Genomic DNA, 25,391 nt, shown 5'->3' with positions numbered 1-25,391 from the left:
CCACCCCCAAGTTTCCTTTGATGTCAAGCAGATCTAGAATCTATTGTGCCTAGAGCAAGCCCTCTACACCCAGGAAAGCCTTTGAGTGCTGCACCAAGCTCTGCAATCTACCTACTACCTTGATTCCTTAATCCCACCCACTGTCCTGCCAGGGACTCAGGTCTCCTCGGCATGACCTGAGCACCCATCTGAGAAACTGGTCCTCCTCTCGCCCCACCACCGCCCCCCCCCGACCTCCCCAGGAGCTTGACCACAGGTTGGTGTTGTACTACAATTGTACAGCACTCCAGGAACTGCCTGACACCTCCAAAAATCTTTTATCGTGGTGAACTGGCCTCCAACATGCCATGTCCCCAGGATCCAGTACCACTACCAGTACTCCCAGAATCAGCCTCCATTTTCTCCCCACTATGGCCACCAAAGAGACTTTCCTCACTAGGGCTAGCAGCAGAAAAACAGGAACAATAATCCAATAAAGTCATGGATTGCCTGTATAAAGCATAAATTAGGACCAGTTCATTTTTTTGTTGGAAATCTAGTGAATATTTCTAATGAAACCACATTTTGTAATCTAACGATGTAGGCGATATGTTCTAAATGTTGCTTGTTTTGAAACATTTCTCCCCTAAAAAAATATGTTCGAGCTCTCTTCTCTCTAAACCCAGATAATATAAACACACCAAGAATTTATATAATAGAGATTCAGTATTTCCCAACTTCCTTATCATTTCTACCCTGCTTTCAACTCCTACTCAGTGCATTTCCCTAAGGGAGTCTAACTTCTTACCTGATTCACAAACAAAATCCTGACACAAAGAACAGCCACAAAATCTGTAATAAGAAGGGAAGGGAATCTGCACACAAATGTAAACAAACATGCTCCTTGACACTAACCAGGGGTGGCTAGATAACTGATCTATCTCTCCGACTTGGTCTTCCATCCCCCCAAGTCTTGAATGTTTCCATACACACAGTCCACCCTGTGACCTCGAAGACACACAATGTGAGATAATTTAAGTATTTATTCTGTGGTCCTTTTCTTGGTGTTAATTTCATATAAGTATCCACAATTCACAATCCAGAAACTCAGGTGCAAAAAGCCCCCATCTCTTTATTTACATCAATCAGTCTGATTTCTGATTCAATTCCAATAATGCCAGTCTGGTAGAAAATGGAACCTTGATCACTTTCAGGGTTTCCCGATGGTTCCCTGGGGTGCTCGCATGGAGGTTTGTCACAGTTCTGTGATGAGTCCCCTGGACAAGGGTTATCAGGTTGTCATTTCTCCTTGCATGGCCGGGGAGGCTTACCGAGGCTCTGCTGTTGCCATCCACACGTGGGAGCCTAGCTGGGTCCAAGGACTTCTGGGAAGCCATAACCAAGACACTTTCCTCCAAGACCCTGAGACTTCCCTCTCCTTTGATCTAAATTCTTTCTAATCTGTGATGGAGAGTGGCCCAGATGGAGCGGGGAAAGCTCCATCACACCTCTCATTCCTCCAAGCAGATCTCCAAGCAGAAGAGTCTTACTGGGGCTTCCTGATCAGGGACCCACAGTCTTATCTCTTCAATGGGTTGGGCTTGGAAACAAATCAGTCAGCTGCAAACCTTCTCTGAACAAGGAACATCATGGTCTACTATCTGTTTAAATAAGTGAGAGGAAGGGAGAAAACTGGACTGAAATACAAATATCTCAAAATGCTGCTTAGCCAATAATAATGAAATATGCAGCCTTTATACTCAAAACAGTTTATGCTCATGTTTGACAGAGAATGCCTGAAGTCTGGATGAGCCCCTTCCAGTTTCGGTGGTTCAAGTTTTTCTTCAATTCGTGAGCTAAGAGGGGAGATCTAAGCTATATCTGCCCAAACTGTTCTTTCCCCTTGAAGGTAAAACAGCATCTCTCCTTCTGTCAAAAGTCTACAAGTTATTTTACCACTAGTGTACAAAAATTTTAAAAAGAAATTATTTAGGAGAGTACCATAGGTGTTTTTCAGCTAGTTGCTGCAAGTTTGCACTCCCAACCTTCCCTGATAGAATGAATGGGTCTTTCCTTTATTCCCACACAGTGTGCAGTTTTTGAGGTATCTTTAGCACTTACTTCCTTCTGCCTTCTCTATGTGTCCATAAATGAAGACCACCCAACTAAGAGTGGGCAAAGGCTACTTATTTAGAGCTTGCCATGACAAGGGAGTGGACCACCACTTGTATTTCAGAGACTGCAAGGAGACAGCAGAGTGGAAGTGCTTTATAATAGAAGAAGAGAAGGCTCCAGGGGTGCCCTGATTGGCCTGGAGAAGCTGGAGCTAGGTCAACAGGGAGCAGGGAATCCTGAGCAATTGGTTTGGGGCACATATTTGGCTTACTGTGGTTGGTGCCAAGGTGGAAGCAGAGACAAAAAGAGAATTAGGGAACTGTAAGATTTTTTGGGGGGGGGGGAACTGTAAGATATTAATCAAATCCTGGCCACTTGGGGCCAATCATTATAGAGGTTATTGTATGGCTTCCTGGGCTGGTTGCCAGAAATAGTGGTCTGACTTCCTACGAGTCTAACCTATAGATAGTAGTCTGGTCTTCCGAGCTGCTTACTGTAGATAGTGGATTGTTTTTCCTGAGCTGGTTGCTGCAGATTTGAGGTCAGAATTTTATTTTTATAGTTTAATTTTCTTTTATTATAGGTCTGGCCATTGTCCATTTTATATTCAGTCTCTCATCTATTATAGTTGCCTATTTATGTTCATGATTATAAGCTCCTTGAGAACAGAGATCAACTCCTTGTGTTTGTGTTTCCAAGACCCAGAGTCTAAGATAATTATTTTGAGAATAAAACTGAATCCATCTCACATATGTTTTGGGAAGTAAGTTGACTATATTTCATTTTCCCTATTATGATCATTGGCTTTATTTTTCCCTTTAGCACAAAATTCTAAATGCACAATACTATACCGTCCAGCATTTGAAGCAAGACATTTGAAGCAAGCTCCCTCTGCTAACAATTCTCCAGACTCCACTTGTGGCTGATTTGACCTCAATGATATATCTGTCCTCTCATCATCTTTGTATATCTCCCCTTGCCTGGATTCGGTTGAAATTAAGATGACAGGTCACCAATGAGAGGCAAAATACCATCTCACTGGGCTCATGAATCAGTGTTTTATTGTTATGAAACTGAACTCTATCTACCTTTCCCAAGTTGGCTTAAAAACAAGATGCATTTGTATTGAACCGCTGTTTCCTTGTATGATTTCTTTCTGGAGCATGTTTTCATTGAACTATACATTTTTACAGCTATATTTTGATTGCCTGTATGGGACTAACATAACCCTCTCTAAGAAAAATAAGATCGGTGGTTTAGGGGATCGAAGAGATGCTTTCATGATTTTTTAAAATTGTTTTCTTTTTCTTTTCCACATAGATATTCATGCCAGAAACCTGGGTGTAATTCTAGCTTCTCACCCCTCCCTTATTACCCACACTGAGGCATCACACTGCCATTATTACCTAAATATTTCAAACACCTCTTTTCTCTTTCTTCCCATTGCCACCACCTTGGTACAGCAGACACCCCTTACCCCCATCCTGGACAGCTATAAATGCATCTTGCCTAGTGTCCTGACTCCAGTCAATGCCCTACACTGGCAAAGAGGATTTTTCCACACTGAACATCTAGGCACATCACTACTCTGCTTATATCCTATGATGGATTCCCTACCACTTGCCATATAAGTCAAAATTGTGACCATGATTTTAGTGATCTAAGAGCCATCTGACACTTCTTCAATCTCCACTCTATCTCTCTAGAAGCAGACAACTTCAGCCACATGGGACTAAGTGCCAGTCTCTAAAAGGACCCAAATTCTCTTGCTCACTTGCTTTTGCACCAGAATCTCATTCTACTTCATGATTCACATAAGTGGCTAGTCTTCCCTGACCTTCTTTCCCCAAGACTGAGTTCTATTTGGTTTTCATTCCTAGTACTTAGCAAAGTAACTAAGGCAGAATGGGCAGGCACTACCTACTGCTTTGATGCAATAAAGACATACACAACTTACATTACGTGCATATCATCTCCTAAACCAGGAGCTCATTAGACATTAAGCCCCTTAACATCCTGCTTCCCACCTAGTCATACCTTGGAAACTATACTTTTTGGTTTGCCTCCAGACAATGGTGTGGTGAGCTTTGTTTGGTAACCGGTTCTCTTACAGGACAAAGCCCTGATATGTAGCATCTGCCGATTTCTTCAGTGTAAACTCTGCCACGCAGGACCAGCTACATAATTTATGGGCCTGCCACAAAATGAATATGTAAGGTTGATTGTCAAAAAATTATTTAGACTGTCAAGCGACAAGAAAGCATTAAACCAAACATGAGTTCTTGTGCAAAGACACAGATTTCACATTCAAGGAGCACTCGCTTTGGCCAATGAACTCCAATTTGGGGGGATTTGCACAATGAGCTTGTGCACAGGCAAGCCGTTTCCAGAATACTACTGCCTCCAGAGTACTTAGCATCACACAAAAGGCCTTCTCTTTCTACCTCTACAGCCCCAACTTCCAGTCCCTACCTCACTTTCCTCTACAGGAATTGCTTGTAGTTCCTCCAACTACATCATGTTTTTTATGCTATGCTATTTTGTTCATGCTGTTTCCTCTGACTGCATTTCCTTCTTTCCACTCCTTCCCAAAGTTATCCTCTAAATGGCTTCAATTCATCCTTCAGTGCTCAGTGCAGACAGGAATTTTCTCCTCCGGAAAGTTTCCTCTGAAATCCCTTCGACCAGGAGATTCTTCTAGATTGAAGGAAGGGTAAAGAATGGAGAGCAAGAGGTCAGCCTGTTACACATTTCTCCCCTTGCAAAAGGAACAGTAAGAATCAGAATACCTTTGTTTATATTTCAAAGACTGAGTATATTTTGATGTAAAACGTGCCGTGAACTAAAGATAACTATGAAGAGATCCTTTTCTCCCCTATTAGTGGCTTTCCCAGGTAAGAGAATTCAACCTGCCTAATTGGTGCCCCTTTAGCTTTGGTCTGAACACAAATAACTAGGTCTCCCCTCTCTGACTCTCTTCTCTCTCTGTCTCTAATTGAGGTAAAATTCACATAAATAAAATTCACCATTTTAAAGTGTACAATTCAGTAACATTTACGGTATACTCAAGGTTGTACAATATCACCTTTATCTAGTTCCAAGACATTTAAATTTTCATTACCCTAAAAGAAACTCCATGCCTATCCTCATTGTCCAAGGCAACCACAAATCTGTTTTCTGTCTCTGGATTAATCTCTTCTGGATATTTCATGTAAATGTCTGGAATGTCCTATCAATGACTGGGTTCTTTCACTTTGCATGTTTTCAAGAGTCATCCATATTGTAGCATGTGTCAGAAATTCATTATCTTTTACAGTTGAATAATATTCTCTTACATGGATCACATTTTGCCAATCCAATTCCTCAAATAATGGACATCTGAGTTGTTTCTACCCTGCAGCTATTGTGAATAATGTTGCAACACATTTCTGTGTAGACATGTTTTCATTTCTCTTTTCTCTCTCCTATCTACCTAGGAGTGGAAATGCTGGATCAAAATTCCATATTTAACTTTTGGAGGAGTCACCTCGCTTTTTAAAGTGCCAGATGTAAGGAGTGTTCAATCTGTTTGAAACATGCTGCTGGCAATGGAGAACTGGAATGGGCTTTCTGTAACCTCCAGCAGTGTCCCTTCCTCTCTGCTGTGTGGTAAGACCTCTGTGTATCACACCACATTGTACTGAAATTATCCATTTCCAATGGCAGTAATCCTTGACTAGCCTGCAAGTCTTTGCACAGCAAGAGCCAGTGTCGTATTTAGCACTATGCCTAGCACATAGTAGGAGTTCAAAAACATTGGTGAGTCTAAAGGAACTCATGAATGATTAAATTAATTTAGGCATCATGCTTCAGTGTTTTGGTCTTCATTTACTAAATACAAAAATTTTCCCCAGGATCCCCACAGAGAGCTGCTGATAAGGCACAGCACCATCGTCTAACATGAGGGGCGTGTAAATTTGGAAAGCAATAAACCCCAGATATACTAATAACAATGACAACAACTCTGCTCTGGGGTGGTACATTTAACTTGTGATTAAATTAAAAGTGAAGCGCCCCTGAGTATTTCTCAGTTCTTAGTACAAGGGCTCATTATCTTAAGCCAAATACAATCTTAGATAACACTGACAATAAAGCTAAGTGTTGTGTCTGTAAGAAAAATTATTTCAGTGATACTCTGGTTGTATTATGTTTTTATCATTCAGAACGTTTGGCCTGTAAGGTCACCCCCACTCTGCTTCAGCAGAATAATGAGTATATTGTAGGATCATGAAGAAGGACACAGTTAATTTTTTAAATGTGCAGTAAACTCAGGCCTACAGTTAAATGGAACAGTTTCACAGCTCAGTACTCCCAGCTGGCTGCTCAGTTGGCATTAGGTGTTATCTAAATGCAATGCATGCCATTCAAGAACCCGTTGGAGGAGACAACACGCCACTCTGTGAAACTCCCTGTCATTGCAATGAGGAGACCTCTTTCTCCCTGCTGTAAACTCTCTGTTGATGTTGAAATGCCGAGGCTAAGAATGATCAAATACCAATTAAGCCACAGCAATCTAAGAATTATGCAAGATGATGACTAGGAAGGGACTGTCTAGCCCTGAGAGATAAATTGTGAAGCATGTAAGGGGAAGAAATATTAATTCTGGGTTAAAATGGGTGGTTTCAGTGAGGCAGAACACAGGTGGAGACCAGGTTCACCATTTCTTTCTAAATCCTCCTTCTTTCTGTGCATATGGTGTCCCCGTGTCTCCACATGCCGAGACTCAGGACAAGGCATCAGCTTAGGTGCCTTTTCTCTCAGCCTTGGTGTTAGTCCGTCCTGTGCCTATAAGTCCTCCTCACGTGTGTGCCATCCTTCACCTCCTGCTGCCGCGTCCTACAAACATTTTAAGCTCATGGTAATGGGGTTATTGAAAGAGCCTTCTAGCTGACTTACCACATCCAGATTCCCTACATTCTAACTTATTTATCAATCCCCTTCACACAGAGGCTAATTCACATTGAGAAACTGCTAATGAGGGCCTGCTCCCTCCAGAATAAAGTACTAATGCCTTGCTGGGCTGTCAAAGCCCTCCGTAACCTGGCCCCGACTTACCTTTCTCCACCACAGTTAAAGTGAGCTATTTCTGTTCTCAACACACGTTCTTACGATTTCAGCAGGGCTTCCCCAGGGTCCTTGACATGATGATTAGTGTGCATGACTTATGGAGGCAGCTAGACACAGGAGGGAAAAAAGCGAAGAAGGTGTGTCATTTCTGGTTGGGAACATAGGCCTGATCCAGCATGGGGAAGCTGCAACTTTGAAGTCAGCCTCAGAAACAAAGTTATTGGCCTTCTTACTCCTGCACCAGCAAGTCCTTGGCTAGGGGCTGGGTAGGGAAGGTGAGATGTAAACTCTAGGCTTTTCTGGATCTCTGTGCAAGGAGACGAAACTGGCCCAAGTAGTCCAAAGGCAGTCCTCCAAGAGTCAAAGGTGCAGAGCTGTTGAAAGCAAAACATATCACAGTCGGTGTAGGGGGGTGAAAGATGAAAAAAGGTAAAGGAACCTAGAGGGTTTGGGTGGAGTAGTAACAGTGCCTATCACATCTACCTGGTATCTTACTTCTACCTCATACTAGGAAAGAGCTTACTCCTGTAGCTAGGAAAGAGCTTTTCATCTCTACTTCCCCAGAGCCTGACCAGTTCCACAGCCCAGCTCAAAACTGTCAACACATCTTCCCTCACTGGCATACACATGCACACTCACACACCAAATGTCTTTAAACAGATGAATGAATAAACAAAATGTGAGATATCCATGCAATGGATTATTATTTAACCTGAAACAGGAACGAAATTCTGGTACATGTTTCCACATGGATGAAACTTTAAAATATCATGGTAATGTAAAATAAGCCAGACACAAAAGGGAAAATACTATATGTATGATTCCGCTTTTCTGAGGGGGGTAGAATTGGCCAATTTTGTAGAGACAACAAGTAGAATAGTGGTTGCCAGGGGCTGGAACGGGAGACGGGGTGTTATTGTAAATTTCCATTGGAGCTTATGAAAAGTTCTGAAGCTCACAATAATTTTTTAAGAGTGCAACAAGAATTTTAAAAAAATGCTCCCGATAAATAGAGGAGAGAGTTCTAAGGATTTCACTCATCTAAATATAAGGATATCTCAAAAAAAAAATCTAAGTTTCAATTCATTCTTCTTTCCAAAGGTGGATGCTTGGATGCTCTCCTCACCAGCAGAACCCCTTAGGAGTCCGTCACACACCCACAATAGTGCCTCCTGGTAAGTGTCCAGTAAATATGGGTGGAATGATTCTTCTCAGTTCAAAAGAAGGCCCAGAACCCAGTCTAGGATCAGGATAGAGAGCTAAATTGCTATATATAATTCAGTAACATAAAGTTTTTAGTCTTACCCAGGGGAGTTGGAAGAAAATTTTGGAGTGGATGTTAGGACAGGGCAGAAGCATGGGAAGTAGTTTAAGGGAGACAGGGTGAGAGAGGCAGCCAAGCAACACGGAAGAAAGCCAACCTTTATGAAAGTTGCCAAGTGAGCTATTCTCTGTGCTGAGCTTAGGCAAAGAACTTCAAGATGGAGATAATTAATACTGGAAATATGGAGCTAGAGATGAGCGCAAGATCAGAAACTCCAAGGAAATCCTCCAAAGTCTGTAGATAGGGTGCCTGATACTCTACTATACATGAAATGTGCACACACACACACATATGTGTGTGTATTGACATATCTGTATGCACATATATATACATACCAGGATATACCTAGTCATACATATGTACATACATATATAATGTTGTATATATAGATACATATATAAAATCTCACTGGTGTTAGAATGGATGACTAGAAAAATTATGCTCTTTGGTTTTACTGTGAAGAATTGCATGATGCATAAAATTCTCACATCCAATACACACTTGTGGCACTTCCTGCATTGGACTACAATAGTTGATAATCACTACAACTCTTTGTTAAATGCTTCGGTAATGGTCCATCTCTATCAGTCACAACATCAATAAAAGGATACGAGCTATGCACAATTCACCCACAGCAGCTTGCCCTCTCTCTGTGACTTTTAATTGAATAGCATGTCAAAATATTAAAAAATTAGAGAAAAAAAATAAAAATAAAAATAAAAAATTAGAGACTAATCATTGACTTTGTAAAGTCAGCTATCACCAACTGACAGTGATACAGAGAACCCACAGTTCAGTGTTCCTTAGAATGACCTGGGTGGGTCTTCCTAGGTACCACCTTTAAGACATTCATATTTACAGTGCACCGGATGATGAGGGTAAAGACAGGAGAAGGAAATAAAGCCATGTTAAGAGTCATATACTGCTTCCAAAACCAGCAGGACTTGGCAAGCTCAGCTATTATGGACTGAATTGTGTCCCTCCCAAATTCACATGTTGAAGCCCTAACTCATAATGTCATAATGTGACAAATTTTGGTTCCTTTTTTTTAATAAATTTATTTTTTATTGGTGTTCAATTTGTCCAAATTTTGGTTCTTTAAATAGGATCTCTAAAGAGGTGATTAAGTTAAAATGAGGCTTTTAGGGTGGGCTCTAATCCAATCATATTGGTGTCCTTATAAGACAAAGAACATTGGACACAAAAAGAGACACCAGGGGTACACAGAGAAAAAAGATCACAGGAGAGACCCAGCAAGAAGATGGCCATCTGCAAGCCAAAGAGAGAGGGTCTCAGAAGAAACCAAATTAACTAACACATCAATCTCAGACTTCCACCCCCCAGAATTGTAAGAAAATACATAGCTTGGCCAAGCTACACAGTCTGGTATTTTGTTATGACAGCCCTAGCAAACTAATAAACCAGCTCTTCTTACCTGTTTCAGAGCTGGCTCACAGCCTGTAGGAGTTGGTTTGAAATGTGTCATCACAATATGGCTTTCTTCATTTCTGGGATGCCAGAATTTGGGGAGTGAAGGCTACAACTGTCTGTTTATTTGGGAAAGAGACACTGGAACACAGACTATCAACAATTGAGATAATATACTTGTGTCTGTTAAGATCTGACCACAAGCCCTCACTCTCATGTGATTGAGTGAAGGGAGTGGGTGCCAGAGGCTGACTTCTTGATACCAGAAGCTGGATCAGCTTGATAAAGTGTATTCATCAGCATTTACATGAGCCAATGCTTTGTTGATTTGATTGAAATCACTCAAGTAAAAAAAAAGAAAAAGAAAAAGAAAAAAAAGAAATCACTCAAGTATTAGGCATCAATGACATGCTGTCCGATTGCAAACCCCACTTGTCAGTAAAGGCAGGACCCACTGGAGGAAATATAAAATGGGTAAATGGAGTTGATGGATTTATTAAAAGTTTTATTGCTGAAGTTAAGAGCTGTAATCCTTTCCTACTTATTTAGAAATCTACTGCTGTACTTTATCAAAATCTGACACCATTCTGGCAGGTATTATGAAAGTGGTTGAATAATACTCACTTAATTAGATTAATTGCCTGCTATAATTATCTAGAGAATTTCTTCATCCTTATCTCCCTTCTTTTTTCTCGGCTCTTTCCTTCCAGGTTGTTTACCAATGGGTGGTATGTTCAAGATGGCAGGATATTGAGAGAGGGGGAGAGAGAAAGCAATTGCTAAGACATTGTCATTTCTCTTCTTTATTCACCTCTGGGCCTCTGAACCACCTCCAATGGAGGCAACATCACCACCAGGAGAGACATAGGGTTTGGTTTACACTGGAAATGAAGAGGAGGCTGGTCTGGGGTGGAGGTGGATGAGAATGGAGAGTACAGATGTGTGGAGAAAAGGGAGAAGAGTTAATAGAATTGTGTTCTTTGCCAAAAAACAGGTTGGAGTTATATTCCCATACCTGTGAATATGACCTTTTGGGAGATAGGGTCTTTGCAGAATTAATCAAGTTAAGAAGAGGCCATATTAGAACAGACTGGGCTTTAATCCAACATGACTGGTGTTCTCATGAGAAAAAGAACATTCAGGTACAGACACAGGGGGAAGACAGCCATCTGAGGTCAGAGACAGAGGCTGGAGGGAAGCTGCCACAAACTAAGGAACACCTGGAGCCACCAGAAGATGGCTCACTCACAGGGCTGGCATGATGTGGGTGTCGGCAGTTGGCTGGGAGCTCAGGTGGGCACATGTTGTGCAGAGCATCTCACATCATGGTGGCCAAGTTTTGAGGATAAGCATTCTAAGAGAGAGGAAGCAGAGACTACCAGTCCTCAAACTGACAATGGTTCATTTCTACTGCATTCTATTGGTTAAGTGGTCACCAGGGTGGCCCAGATTCAAAGGCATGGGAAATGAAGTCCATCTTCTAGTGGTAAAAATGACCAACAACTGGTTGCCATCTTTAATTAACTACAGACAGCTAATGGAGCTTTTAAAAATGGGAATGTCTTCTATGCTCATTAAAATTGTTTGTTTTGCTTCAATTTAAACTTATCTCCAATCTCTCTGGGGAATGTATATTGTTTATAAAAGCTTTGTATACATGGATTTTGGTTTGGGGTTTTTTTTTTTTTTTTTTGAAAATCCAAACAAATATTGACTTTTACCTCTAGATTAATGCAGGATAAAATAGATACAGCAAAGATATGGATGCAGAAAAGTAGAAAGGACCATGAGAACACGTCCTTGATAATTTAAAGGAAATCAATATGTTCTCTTACATTGATAAATACATAGAAATACAACAGTATTAAGTTATAGAAATAATCATTATGAATGATAAAAGTAGAAATATTTAAAATAGGGAATCTTTTTTTAGATTTTATTTATTTATTTATGAGAGACACAAAGAGAGGTAGAGACACAGGCAGAGGGAGAAGCAGGCTCCTTGCAGGGAGCCCAATGCAGGACTCAGACCCCAGGACCCTGGAATTATTCCCTGAGCCAAAGGCAGAAGCTCAACCACTGAGCCACCCAGGTGTTCCAAAATAGAGAATCTTATAGAGTAGAATTAGACACCAAGGTGGTATAGAAAATACATGAATTTTAAATTTTTTAATATTTTATTTGTAATATTTTTGAAACAAAGGAAAACTTTGTCTCTCAGGTGGGCAAAGATTAAATATATTGACAAAACCTGTTTGGGCAAGGTACTGAGAAATTGGCTTTCATGAACTGTTGCACTAAACATGAATAGGGAAAAAAAATATAATAAAATAAACATGAATAGGGTATAACCTCTTCAGAAATGTTTTTACAAAAATGTTTGCATATTATTACTAGCAATCTCATTTCTAGGAGTTTACCTTAAGATGATAATTTTTTGAAGATTTTCTGCTTTATCTTTAAAAAAAAAAGATTTATTTATTTGAGAGAGAGAGAGAGGAAGAGAGAGAGTGCGGGAAAGGGCAGACAGAGAGACTCTTCAAGTAGACTTGCCACTGAGCACAGAGTTAAATACAGGGCTCAGTCTCATGTCCCATGAGATCATGACCTGCACCAAAACCAAGAGTCAGATGCCCAATTGACTGAGCCACCCAGGTGCCCCCACCTTAAGATGATAATTACCAACAATGTCAAAAATGTAGGCACGAAGATGTTTAGCATTGTTTATAATGATGGACAATCAGAAGCAACCTAAATGACCTTCAATAGAGAACTAATTATGGTACAGACAATGTGATAACCCCCAATCATTATAAGTGATTTCTAGATCCACATTTATGAAGATGGATACCTAAATATTTTATAATAAGTAACATTTTAATAAGATTTTCATTTTATTTTAAAAATATTTTTATCTATTTGAGAGTGAGCAAGAGACAGCACGAGTGGGGCAGGGGGAGGAGCAGGGGAGAGTGGTAGAGGGAGAAGCAGACTCCCCACTGAGCAGGGAGCCTGATGTGGGGCTCAGTCCCTAGACTCTAGAATCACGACTTCAGCTAAAGGCAGACACTTAACCTACTCAGCTGACACACAGCTTACTGAGCGTCCCACAGTATACTCACTGTATACTTATTTTAAAATATAAAGCTAACTTTGAAAAGAGCTACAGAAAACAATAACAGCATTTGCAACAGTTCAAGATTATACCTAGGCCTTTTGTATAACAACTACTTGGGAGACATGACAGCATTTTATAAAGCAAATACCATAAAGAATACAAAGCATACTTTTTTGCAAATGCCATAAGCAAACAAACAGAATGTCATCATCTGTTTTGAATGACATCATTCTACCCACTTCTCTGGAATGTTCTTCCAGAAATAAAACAACACATTTCTAGTTAGAAACCCAGAGTTTTCATATGAAAGAGAAAAAGGAAAGATTCACTTACTTGGGGGGTAACTTGCAGCAAGAAGAAAATCAGGCAAAATATTATTGAATTTCTTGTAACTAGTTGAGCCATCTTATCAACCTGGGAGAAAACCAAGGTAATTATTGCTTTTAGTTTTCCAATTTCTTTCTTGAACATTTACCTGCCCTATTTATCAGAAATTTCATTATCTTCTCCCGGAAAGCTTCCTTATACCTGCCATCTCAGTGCCAAGAATTCAAAGTTCAGTTGCCTATCCCCTAGTCCCAGGCAGAGGAAAATCTGAGTTTTGCAGATCAAGCTCAGCACCATCTCTCTGGGGCCGCCACTATGCCTGACAGATGCCCAGTTGGCAGTTATGGCTTCTTGGTTTCAGACACAGTTGTATCCTGCACCTGGATCTTACAGTTATATTACCTTTACTTCAACCACATGGTTGGCTATTTTTTCCAGCATGATACTCTGCTAGAACAGATTTAGGAAGACCACGAATATTTAAGGCTTGTGCTGAACCTAGTTCACCAGTCCAGATACAACCCCACCCAAATAGATAGATTAGATAGGTAGATAGCTAGGTAGCTAGGTGGGTAGGTAAGTGAATGGATAGATTTGAGTCCTAGGTGACCTTTTCCAGCAACTGACTTCATCTGGGTCAAAGCCATCTTGATTCATCAGAAAAAGCCTTAAGAACATGGAATCTCAGGAGTGAAAGGATAGATGAGCCTCACTCCTCTTCCTCCCAAATCTACCCACCTGCTAATTCAGTAACTGTCTCCAACAGCCAGGGGTTTTGGTACAAAGTCCAGCAAAAAGACCAGAGTAATGAATCCCTAGTCAAATTACATTTGTATGACTGAGGGGCCCTTGAGGTGACTCTTTTCTCCAGCAACCCCAAAAATTAACTCTAAAGACACTTGTTACAAAGGCTAACCTGGCTAAGTGCAGATAGCTCCTCTGTTATAAAATCCTAAATCCTGGCTAACTGGATATCGTATTAAGAAGGTTTCATTTAAACAAAACAAGAGGGCAGGGAAGCTGCCTGTATAACTTAAAATTTTCTCCTCTGTTCTTAATTTGTGTCAAGACCTACTCTCCTGAATCAGCCTTAATAATTCCAGGGACACATTACATACCCAAACAGCTCATGACAATGACTTCTCCCAAAATGGTAACCAAGTGACCTGAGACCTGCACTAGAAGTATTAAAGCCTTTTGTATGATTATATTCAAGCATCCCTATGTGATCTAGACCTTACTTTTTTTAGACACATACTTAGTATCTTTCTTTTGTATCATGTCAATGCATATAGAGCTAGCCCCAGCTGGATGACTATGGTTGAAATGTATTAGACATCAGTGGAAAGACCGGCAAGTGACTGCTGCTATTCAGAAAAAGTCTTTAAAACTTGGAAATAAGGTCAAAAAAAAAAAAAAAAAAAAAAGAGTAGGTGGCATGTCCCATTACTCACTTAGGTTGATTACACACCACACACACACATATATACACACGGCAAATTCATGTCCTTCCCAGAACCTCAAAGTGTGACCTTATTTGGAAAGAGGGCTTTTTGCAGATGTAATTAGTTAAGATGATGTCATACCAGGGTAGGGTGTGCCCTAAATCCAATATAGCTGGTGTCCTTGGAAGAAAAGAAAGATAGAAAAATGGTCAGACACACAGGGAAGAAATGCCATGTGATGGCAGAGGCAGAGATTAGAGCGATGTGTCTCCAGGCTAAGGAACCCCAAGGATTGCCAGCAACCATGAGAAGCTAAGAGAGAAACATAAGACAGATTCTCCCTCAGAGCTTCCAGATGGAACCAGCACTCAGGACAATTTGATCTCAGATGTCTGATCTCTTAAATAGTGAGAGAATTACATTTCTGTTGTTTTGAGCTCCCCAATTTGTGGTGATTTGTTACAGCAGCTCTGGGAAGCTTAACACACTGAGGCATTGTTTAGCAGGCTCATCCAAGTATTATTAAATTTGGGGGGATTGTCACTTTATCTGCTTTTTCTACTTAATATTAATAAGAGTTCTGTCTCTGTGTGGTTACTATTAACTTTAAGCCTTATCCAGGAGAGATGCAAATAATTTCCATCTAGTAAAAAGGATAATCTTAAAGGTATCAATTGTATTCCCTGTAGACATTAACCAGTTTTATTTCACACTCGGCAGTTATATCAGAATAAGTAACTCCTATTACTCTAATTCTTTTTTAAAAAATACTCATTTCACCATTTCTATGGTTATACCTACATTGCAAGTGTTTGCTACATTTACATTTATTCTCCAAACTGTTTCTTGCAGTGCATTTGCCTTATTTACTTTTTGTAAATTTTTTATTTAAAATTCAATTTGCCAACATATCTATTCCTCTAATTTTTATTGAACTGGTTTTACCACCTCTCTAGTTCTCTCATTAGAAAGCTGGATGAAATCTTCAACACTTTTTTATTCTATACATGTATGGGAGGCATGTTTTCAACTTTTTTGAAAATTATACCTTAACAGCACCAGAATCATTAAGATCAAGATGTCCTTTTGAGGTCATCTGATTCAGTGTCCTTCTAAAGGTAGGAAAGAATTCCCTTCTCTGTACATATGCCATAGGTTTGTTCCGCCTATGCTTAGAGATGTTGCTTAATGGGGAACTCAAGATTATTTTTAAGGTAGCCAGTTTGTTGTTAGATATTTATTATTAGAAAGTTATTTCTCAAACTGAGATACAGTCTCTTTCCAACTCTTACCCATTAGTTTTAATTGTGTTTAACTGAGTAACAGTCCTTGGGATATTTGAGATCATATCCCTACTGGTATTTTCTTCCCTGGCTAAACTGAGATTAGATTAGATTCCATAGATTAGAGTCCAATGCACACTAGAGTATTCCTAGTTGAATTTGGAAGTTAAATTTAACAAACACATTTTTTAAAAAGATTTTATTTATTTATTCATGATAGACGGGGGGCGGGGCGGGTAGGGGGCGGCAAAGACACAGGCAGAGGGAGAAGCAGGCTCCATGCTGGGAGCCCGATACAGAACTCGATCCCGGGACTCCAGGATCACGCCCTGGGCCAAAGGCAGGCGCTAAACCGTTGAGCCACCCAGGGATCCCCCAACAAACACAATTTTTGAGCTTCTATCATGTTGGGCCCTGAAGCCATAGAAAGGGAATCACACCATCTGAATTGTGGAGATAACTACATTTTTAAACAAATCTCTACAAGAACAGTTAATAGGTTGGAAAGAGTCTCACAGCTTTATGGGATCCAAGGAAGAGCCAAGAGAGGACATGATTAATTCTACCTGGGGGGTTGAGAAAGGCTGACTTCCAAAGAAAGTGCCCCTTGAACTAGGTTCTGAAAGTAAGTGGAAAGTCTCTGGAAGGTCAAGGTGTGATGGATATCCTAGACAAAAGTAGAAAAACATATGAACCAAAAAGCCAAGGGAAAATCCTCAAATGGTCAGAAGGTACTAGAGTGCCCTCCAAATTCCATGAGAGCTACAACAATATAAATGTAATTCATAAAAAATGAATTACAATCATGGACATGTAATCCATTACTAAAAATGTAGACAGGAGGGTGGTGGTCTGCACAAACACCATAAAACTTGAGCTTAAGAGCAAGAATTTGGCAATCCAAAGATATGGGAGCATATGGGAAAGAGTCTAGTATTTTGGAGGAGAAAAGCAAAACTTTGAAGAAACAGTAATCAAACAGGAGGCAATCCTGTATAATGATTCAAAAAATGGGATCTGGTGCCATGTTGCCCAGAGCAAATCCCAGCCCTGCCCTTGGCTTTCTTCATGACCTTGAACAAGCTACTTAGCATCTCTAAGACTGATTTCCCCATCTGTGAAAAGGGGAAAATTAGCACACTGCAAGGGTTATCGGATTCATATAAAATCATCTATGAACACATGTATCATATGCATATGCCTGAAGCATACTAAGCTATCAGTGAAGATTAACCATTACTATTGCTGATTATTCCATGTTTGTAATATTTATTTTAAATAGAGATTTACAGTAAGACAGCTGGAGATAAGAAGACAGGGAGAAGGAAAAGAAAATAAGCTGCTGAGCAGAGGAATATTAAAGGTCAGGCAAAGGAATATTGAGAAGAAGAAAGGAGGGGGGCACCTAGATGGCTCAGCCCGTTAAGCCTCTGTCTTCAACCTAGGTCATGATCTTGGGGTTCTGGGATCCGAGCCCTGCATTGGGCTCCCTGATCAGCAGGGGGTCTGCTTCTCTCTCTCCCTTTGTCCCTCTCCCCGCTCATGTGCTCTCTCTCTCTCTTTCTCTCTCAGATAAATAAACTTTTAAAATCTTTAAAGAAAAGAATAGAAGAAATGCTGAAGAGATAATGATGCAAGTTTTGACAAGGAATTTGTACAATTCTTGGTTGATGTGCACCCCAGGCCATGTAGGAGTGGAAGACAGAACTGGTTAAATCATGATCCTTGCCTGGCCAGACTGCCTGGCCCTAAATCCTAGCTCTACCCCATACAGCTGTTACTTCTCTGTGCCTCAGTGTCTACATCTATAAAATAGGGGACAATATTAGATCTACCTAATAAGGTGTTGTCTGGCCCTAATGAATTAATACACCTAATGTGCTTAGGACAGTATGGCACAGAGAGAAAGCACACTTTCGTTCCCTCTTCTGGCATAATACTCTTTCACCAGCCACTTATAGGGCTTAAAGTTTAGATTCAAATATAACTATATTGGCTAGACAAACTTGTTTGCTTAATGTATTATTACACACCTAGTGTTGAAAATGCACATTAAAAATGAAAATGTATGGAAATACTATGTAAAATATGATGCTTTAAAATGAAGCAAATAAAACCACTTAGCATTTCTCTCCAGAGCATTTTTAGTGTTTATACCAAAAAAATATCTACACTTCTCAAATATTGATTGACCTACAAAAGTTCTTACCAACTCTTGTGAAATTTGGGAATTCTAAAAACAGAGATGATCATGGGCTTCTTGAAAAGAGAAAAATTTAGAAGAAATGAAAGAAAGGAGGTGGTTAATTTTTTTTAAGATTTTATATATTTATTCATGAGATTTTATTCATATTTATTTATTTTTTATATTTATTCATGAGATTTTATATATTTATTCACACTTATTCAATATATTTTATATATTTATTCAGTATTTTATATTTTTATATATTTATTCATTTTAAATATTTTATATATTTATTCATTTTTTAAGATTTTATATATTTATTCATTCAATATTTATTTATATATTTTTTTATATATTTATTCATGCAAAGAGAGAGGCAGAGACATAGGCAGAGGGAGAAGCAAGCTCCATGCAGGGAGCCTGTGATGCAGGACTCAATCCCAGGACCCCAGGATCAAAACCTGAGCCAAAGGCAGATGCTCAACCACTGAACCACCCAGGTGCCCCAAGGTGTTAATTTAAGGGTAGATAACCAATTTGTTGACGGCAGATAAACAAATTGTTTCCCCCAAATTAGATAACACTGAATGGGAGGTTTATCTTATTTAGCATCATTAAATATTCCTTAGCTTAAGAGGAGAAAGGTATCTATTCCAACCTGTACCCTGGATTAGATTTTCTTCTTAGTTCCTCAGAGACCATAGTCCATATCATTTTACCCCCCTCCTTTCTCTTCAACCTCTCCTCTCCCTGGTTTTTACTTCTCAACATACAAATTCAACTCTTTCATGTGTTAATAGTAAAATTCTCCCTTGATGCTCTATCCCCTTCCAAATGCCACCTGGTAAAACATGCTAATGGTTACCTATCCAACATCCATTCCTCCCAACAGAAACTCCCCAAGTTGCCAGCCCACCAACTTCTCCCACCCCTCTGTGATTTAGGGAAACAAGACTGCGTTACCGTTAAGTCCTGATCAGTCTATTGTGGTTCTCTTCCATTGCTGGTAGATGATCTGTGGGTGAACATATGGCCAGGATCTCAGGTAGACAGTTTCTAGGAAAGATTTCTACCCTCCTAACAGTCAGACGTCATTGGAGAAGGTTCCTTCCTGCTTTTAGATTTTGCCTTTTTCAAATAAGACACCAGGAACTGGGAGGGCCATTTTATACCACGAAGGGAACTGAAATGCCACCCCAACATGGATGGCAGAACAAGGAGATGGAAAGAACTTGGGTCCTTGATGACTAAGCCAACCCTGGAGCAAACAACCTCTGTCCACCTTGACTCTGGCAAGAGCATAAACGTAAGGGGACTCTAAGGTTCCCTTCTTGCTTGCCACCCACCCCAGTTAGAAGTGCTATCAAGGAACACAGGTGCACTGAACAGCAGCACCAGCATTCAGGGTATACCAATGAGAGGCAAAAGTGTGGCAGCTGGGCAAGGTGCCCCATAACACCTGTCCTCAAAAAATTATGTAGTTGGGCAGCCCCGGTGGCACAGCGGTTCAGCGCCGCCTGCAGCCCCAGGGTGTAATCCTGGAGACCCGGGATCGAGTCCCATGTCGGGCTCCCTGCATGGAGCCTGCTTCTCCCTCTGCCTGTGTCTCTCGCTCTCTCTGAATAAATAAATAAATAAATAAATAAATAAATAAATAAATAAATAAATAAACAAACAAACAAATAAATAAATCTTTAAAAAAAATTACGTAGTTGCCCTCCAAAAGGCTCAAATGGTCCACCTCCCTCTAACAACTTTTGACACCTGCTACTAAAAAAAGAAAAAGGGAAAATGTATGGGGGTGGAGGGGAAAGGAAGACAATACTTAACCATCTTCTCAGTTCTAGTTCTTTCCTGCCCTGAATATCAACCTCATTAGGTATTAGTGGTTGAGTGTCAATAGTTCTTTAAATCTCCAGCTACATCCCGCAGTCGTACACTCAGTCTTGGCTCCACTAAGAAATGCTCTGGCTAAATTTGCAACAACATGGATGGAACTAGAAGGGATAATGCTAAGCGAAATGAGTCAGTTCGAGTAAAACAAATACCACATGATTTCACTCATATGCGGAACTTAAGAAACAAAACAGATGAACATAGGGGAAGGGAAGGAAAAATAAAATAAGATGAAAATTGAGAGGGAGGTGAGCATAAGAGATGCTGAACTCTAGGATACAAACTGGGGGCTGCTGAAGAGGAAGGGGGTAGAGGATGGGGTAGCTGGGGGATGGGCATCAAGGAGGGCCCTTGATAGTAATGAGTACTGGGTACTATTTGCAACTGACAAAGCACTAAATTCTACCTCTGAAACTAATAAAAAAAAAAGAAGAAGAAGAAAAAGAAGAAAGAAATGCACTGGCTAAAAGAAAGAAAAGAAAGAAAGAAAGAAAGAAAGAAAGAAAGAAAGAAAGAAAGAGAAAGAAAGAAAGAAAGAAAGAAAGAAAGAAAGAAAGAAAGAAAGAAAGAAAGAAAGAAAGAAAGAAAAAGAAAAATGGACTGGCTATTTGCCTCTGGACCTCTATGCTTCTTTTTCCTCATCCATAGGCTAAGGATAATGATATTCACTTGTTAGAGTTTCTGTGAGGATCTTTAAAAATAGCATATGCAAACACGGTTTAGAAGCACGCCTGGCACACACTAAGCACTCAACCAACCTGCTTTCTATGTGTGACAGTGACCCAAGAGGCTGTGGTCAAAGGGTGAGGGTCAGTGTATAGAGGTATTCTCTGCATCTCATACCTTTTTTTTTTTTTAAAGATTTATTTAGAGAAAGAGTGTGTGTGAGTGGGAGAGGGCTAGAGAGACAGGGAGAGGGAGAGAGGGAATCCTCAAGCAGACTCCCCAGTGAGCATGGAGTCTGACTCAGATTTAATCCCAGGACCCTGAGATCAGGACCTGACCTGAAATCAAGATTTGGCCCATTGGCCACTTAACTGACTGTGCCACCCAGGTGCCCCTGCATTTTTTATTTTATTTATTTATTTATTTATTTATTTATTTATTTATTTATTTATTTATAATAAATTTATTTTTTATTGGTGTTCAATTTGCCAACATACAGAATAACACCCAGTGCTCATCCTGCCCCTGCATTTTATACTTCTTAATAAACCACAGGACTGTGAAAGGCGGAATCAGCACTTTGTTCACTTTAATATTCACAGAGCCTGCCCCCATCCTTGGCACATAATATGATAACACTTTAATCACGGCTGGCTCAGCAATTTATGGAATAGAATTCCATTGGATTAAGTCAGGAGATTCCAATTCTAACTCTAGCATCGCCAATAACAATGTAGTATGACTTTCAGAAATGTACTCCTTTTGGAGAGACATTGTCGAGTGCCTGCTCTGTGGGAGGCACAGCACCTGCAGCGGTACAGTATTTAAGACAGCCATGTCCCTTAACTCCATGGAATTCACAGTCTAATGATGGAGCTAGATTTTGTACAAGAATCACATGGATAGTTATACTTGTGATAAGAACGATGAGAGCACAGGGGCACCTGGGTGGCTAAGTGGTCAAGCATTTACCTTTGGCTCAGGTCATGGTCCTGGGGTCCTGAGATCAAGTTCCACATCAGGCTTCCGGCAGGGAGCCTGCTTCTCCCTCTGTCTATGGCTCTGCCTCTCTCTGTGTGTCTCTCATGAATAAATAAATAAAATCTTAAAATAAAGAGAGAGAGAGAGAGAGAGAGAGAGAACAACGAGAGCACATACAGAGGGACTTAAGGGTGTTTGGGGAGATAATTCAGGGAAGGCTTTTCTGAGAAATTGACATTTGAGCAGTGACCTGAAGGATGAATTAGTTAGCTGAATGTCAAGGAGAGCAGGAGAGAGTGCTGCAGAGTGTGTGACCAGCCCACGATGGAAAGGAACATAGCACACTGTAGGACTATAAAAGCTCAATGGAGCTGAATTCAGGAAACAGGCGACAGGCACATGAGACAATTTGGGAGCAGTAGGCAAGGGGCCAGGTCATGCAGCATCACTGGGGCATTCTACAGAACATGTTTGTTGATTTTTTGCTGAAGGCTTGTATCTGTATCCAACCGATGCTTGTAATTCAACTGCGATTTCACAAAAGGATTGTATCTCAATCTGCTCTTTTTCTCAATTAAGTTATTATCACTAAATCTGATATGTGATCTGCTAAGCTGTTTTTTTACCCTGTATAAATAAACCCATTAAACTACAATCTTTTAGCTTCAATACTAAGCACAGCACATTTTAAAGTTTAATCTGCATTATTAACATTTTTTTCCCATCACTTTCTTACGTCTAGAGACAATCAGCAAAACAACAAACTAAGCTCTGATTCATAGCGTTTGCCAATTTCTATGGTGTAGATACCGTCACCATGGCCGACTGCAATCTGCCGATGTGACATCACTGAAGGTAGGTTAGGAAGACCCAAGCACAGCAGCATGCTATTTCCTTTTGGCAGTGGAAATGGAAAGAAGTGGACAGATTTGATAGACATTTAGCAAGTAAAACCTTGGTGATTTGTTAGATGCCAAGGGTTTGGGAAATACTGGGCAGGTGGTAGTATTACAGTTACATCACTTATTACAGGGAGACCTGAGGAGGAGAAAGCAGTGAGAGCATGCATTCCATTTGGGATGTCTTCCATCCTCGGTGCCAGTGACACAGCCAGGTGGAAGCTAGATAAATGGGTTTGAAGCTCAGATAAGTAAGGACTGGAGCTGTATCAATCTGGGATATATTGATTGAAATGTTGGCAGTGGATTAAATCATACAGGGAAAAACTGTAGCATGAAAAGGCTGAGACCTTAACAACATGTCCTTTGGAGGTCATCAAGCAGCAGATGAGCAAAGTAAGGAGACTGGGGAAAACAAGGGAGCAGCACACCACTATCACCAAAAGAAGTGTGTTTGAGGAAGAATACTGCTGAGAGATCAAGTAAAATGAGACAAGAGAGTGTCCCTTGGATTTAGTGATTGTGGGTGACTATAGGAAAAAGGCAGTTTCAGTGGAATGTGGAAACCAAGAAGTGGCTCTCGGAGCTGAAAGACTAGAAAGGGCGGGGGGCATGGGGACCGGCAGCTCTTTTAACTTCAGTTATGGAGAGGAGGAGAGGGAACAGGGTGGCAGCTGGAAGGGTAGGGTGAGGGGCAGAGGAAGGCTTGGGACTGATTAAACGCTGATGACAGGGATCCAGTCAGGAGGGAGGGATTGATCTCAGGCTGGATGGGACTGTGTCATACTGGGGGGGAGGGGGGTGTTGGAAGCGGGGGAATGAAGGGTGGAATCCGCGTTTTAAGGTTTGTACGTTTGGCGGTGGAAAGTGGAAAAGGCTCCCCTCTTTCTGTTGAGGCAGCAAAGCAATCTGCTGAGATGGGAGTTCCTGGCGGGTGGCCTGGCAACCCGGTCGGGAGTAAAAGTTTAGGACAAAGTGACTACTGGTGACTGGACGCCGGAATGTCGGCTGCAGCCGGGTGAGGAGCCACGGCGGGGATGGGGCTCGTGCATCAGCAGGAGGACGAAGACCCGAGCCGAGGAAGAGGATCCATGGAAAGCAGCAGGCGGCCGGCAGGGCCTTGGATGGCGGAACGCAGCCTTCAGTTCTGCTCCGAGAGGCACCGAGCGGGGACCCACAGACCTGAAACAACTCCTGCCAGACAGGAGGAAGTCGGGAAGGCCGAACGCGGAGACACACCGATTTACACCAACTCCTCCCCGGCAGGAAGGGTCCCGACGGTCCTCTCCCAGCTCGTTTCCCTGCAGGGCCGCGGCGGTTCCCCCGCGGAGCGCCACCCACGGCGCAGGGGCGCAGGCCGAGCGCGGGCAGGTCCGCGCGCACGGGGGGGGGCGGGGCGGGGCGGGGCGGGCCTCCGCGGCCTGAGCCCGCCCCCGGGGCCAGCAGGGGCCGCCTCTTCCCGCCGGGCCTCGCCGGGCCTCCGCGCCGGGAGCTCCGCTTCCTGCGCTCCCGCCGCCGCCGCCGCCGCCTGGCCCTGCGCCTCTCTCGCCGCCGCCTAGCGCCCGGCGGTCCGACATCCCCGGCGCGGCCGCCAATGAGCTGCAGAGGAGCGGGCTGCGGCGTGAGAGTGACGGCCGGCGCAGCCAATGGGCGCGGGGAGAGGGCGGGCCGAGGCGGGAGTGTGAGAGTGAGCGCCCGCGCGCGTGGGGAGCCGCGGGCGGTGCGGGCGGCGGCGCGGCGCGGGGGGGGGGGGGGGGGCGCGGCGGGGGGCGGGGGCGGGGGCGCGGCGCGGGCGGCCCCTCCCCTGCCCGGCTGCGGGCGGGCGCCGAGAGCGGCCGGAGTTTCCGCGCCCGGGAGGGAGATGCGGCCGCCGCTCGGGCTCCTTGCAGGTAACGCGCGGGGCGGCCCCTGCAGGGCCGAGCGGCCGAGCGTGCCGCGAGGCGAGCGGAGTTGGGCGCGGAGTGGACGCGGGGTGCCCGCTGTCGCCGCGCTCCGAGCCCCGCGGGCCGGCCCGGGCCCGGCGGCCGTGCTGCTGGGAGTTGGCTCCAGGACCGGGGCCGCGGCCGGGGCCGGGGTCACGGGGGACGCGGCGCGCCCGGGTGTGAGCTGCCCGCGGGGCAGTGGGCGCGGCGTGGAGGGTGCGCGCCCCGCCTGCCCTCGCCCCGGGCCGTGGTCTCCGCTGCCACCCCCGCCTGCTCCAACGGCGCGGCGCCCCGTCGCCCCGTCGCCCCGGGCGCGCCAGGCGCCTGCAGCGCGTCCCCGAAGCGGCCACCTGGCCGCGGGGCCCCGCGCCTGGCCGCCAGCTGGCCGCGGCGCCGGGATGGCTGGGCACAGCCGGGCCTCCTGGCCGCCCGCCCTGGGGTAAAGGCGGCTCCCCGCAGTGCCGCGAGTGCCAGCAACCCCGCGCCGGCGGCCGAGCGGAGCGGCGGGAGAGCCGCGTGCCACCGGCCGGGGTGCCCGGGGCCACCGAGCTGCCACTTCCCTGCGCGCGTTTGGAGTTTGGGGAAGCCGAGCAGGTGGCGCAGCCGCCGCCTCACCTCCTGCGAGCTCCGCGGGGCTTTGGGCTTGTTGGTGTTTTGACTGTGGGCTCTGTGTGTGTGTGTGTTTTTCTTTCTTTCTTTTTTTTTTTTCCAACC

The 25,391-nt window shown here is 43.0% G+C and overlaps 1 protein-coding gene and 1 long non-coding RNA gene across 14 annotated transcripts in view; one reads left to right on the top strand and one right to left on the bottom strand.

Annotated features, from left to right (window-relative positions):
- Window positions 1–1,004: 1,004 nt before the first annotated feature.
- Window positions 1,005–25,341, bottom strand: LOC102155889. 7 transcript variants are annotated; one of them, XR_005376540.1, is made up of 6 exons: window positions 23,938–24,114; window positions 19,277–19,328; window positions 13,404–13,484; window positions 7,189–7,307; window positions 4,132–4,791; window positions 1,005–1,640 (listed from the first exon to the last, which is right to left on the bottom strand). It is a non-coding gene; the product is annotated as an uncharacterized LOC102155889 (long non-coding RNA). The 7 variants fall into 7 exon arrangements; XR_005376535.1 differs by having other exon boundaries at window positions 1,005–4,791; window positions 23,938–24,116; XR_005376536.1 differs by having other exon boundaries at window positions 1,005–4,791; window positions 23,995–24,104.
- TMTC4 (transmembrane O-mannosyltransferase targeting cadherins 4) overlaps window positions 24,285–25,391 on the top strand; it is a 70,630-nt gene continuing 69,523 nt past the window's right edge. For 3 of the 7 annotated variants that reach the window (XM_038569978.1, XM_038569983.1, XM_038569984.1), the window contains exon 1: window positions 24,285–24,442. In XM_038569978.1, coding sequence (XP_038425906.1) covers window positions 24,350–24,442 — 93 coding nt within the window. In that variant the 5' untranslated portion in view covers window positions 24,285–24,349. Of the gene's footprint in view, window positions 24,443–24,532; window positions 24,645–25,391 lie in introns of those variants that run through there. The other 4 variants (XM_038569977.1, XM_038569982.1, XM_038569976.1 and 1 more) reach the window with 2 other exon arrangements.

The sequence above is a fragment of the Canis lupus genome, chromosome 22 (assembly GCF_011100685.1).
Source record: "Canis lupus familiaris isolate Mischka breed German Shepherd chromosome 22, alternate assembly UU_Cfam_GSD_1.0, whole genome shotgun sequence".
NCBI classification, from domain to species: Eukaryota; Metazoa; Chordata; class Mammalia; order Carnivora; family Canidae; genus Canis; species Canis lupus.
This window is presented reverse-complemented; position numbering and strand designations above follow the sequence as displayed.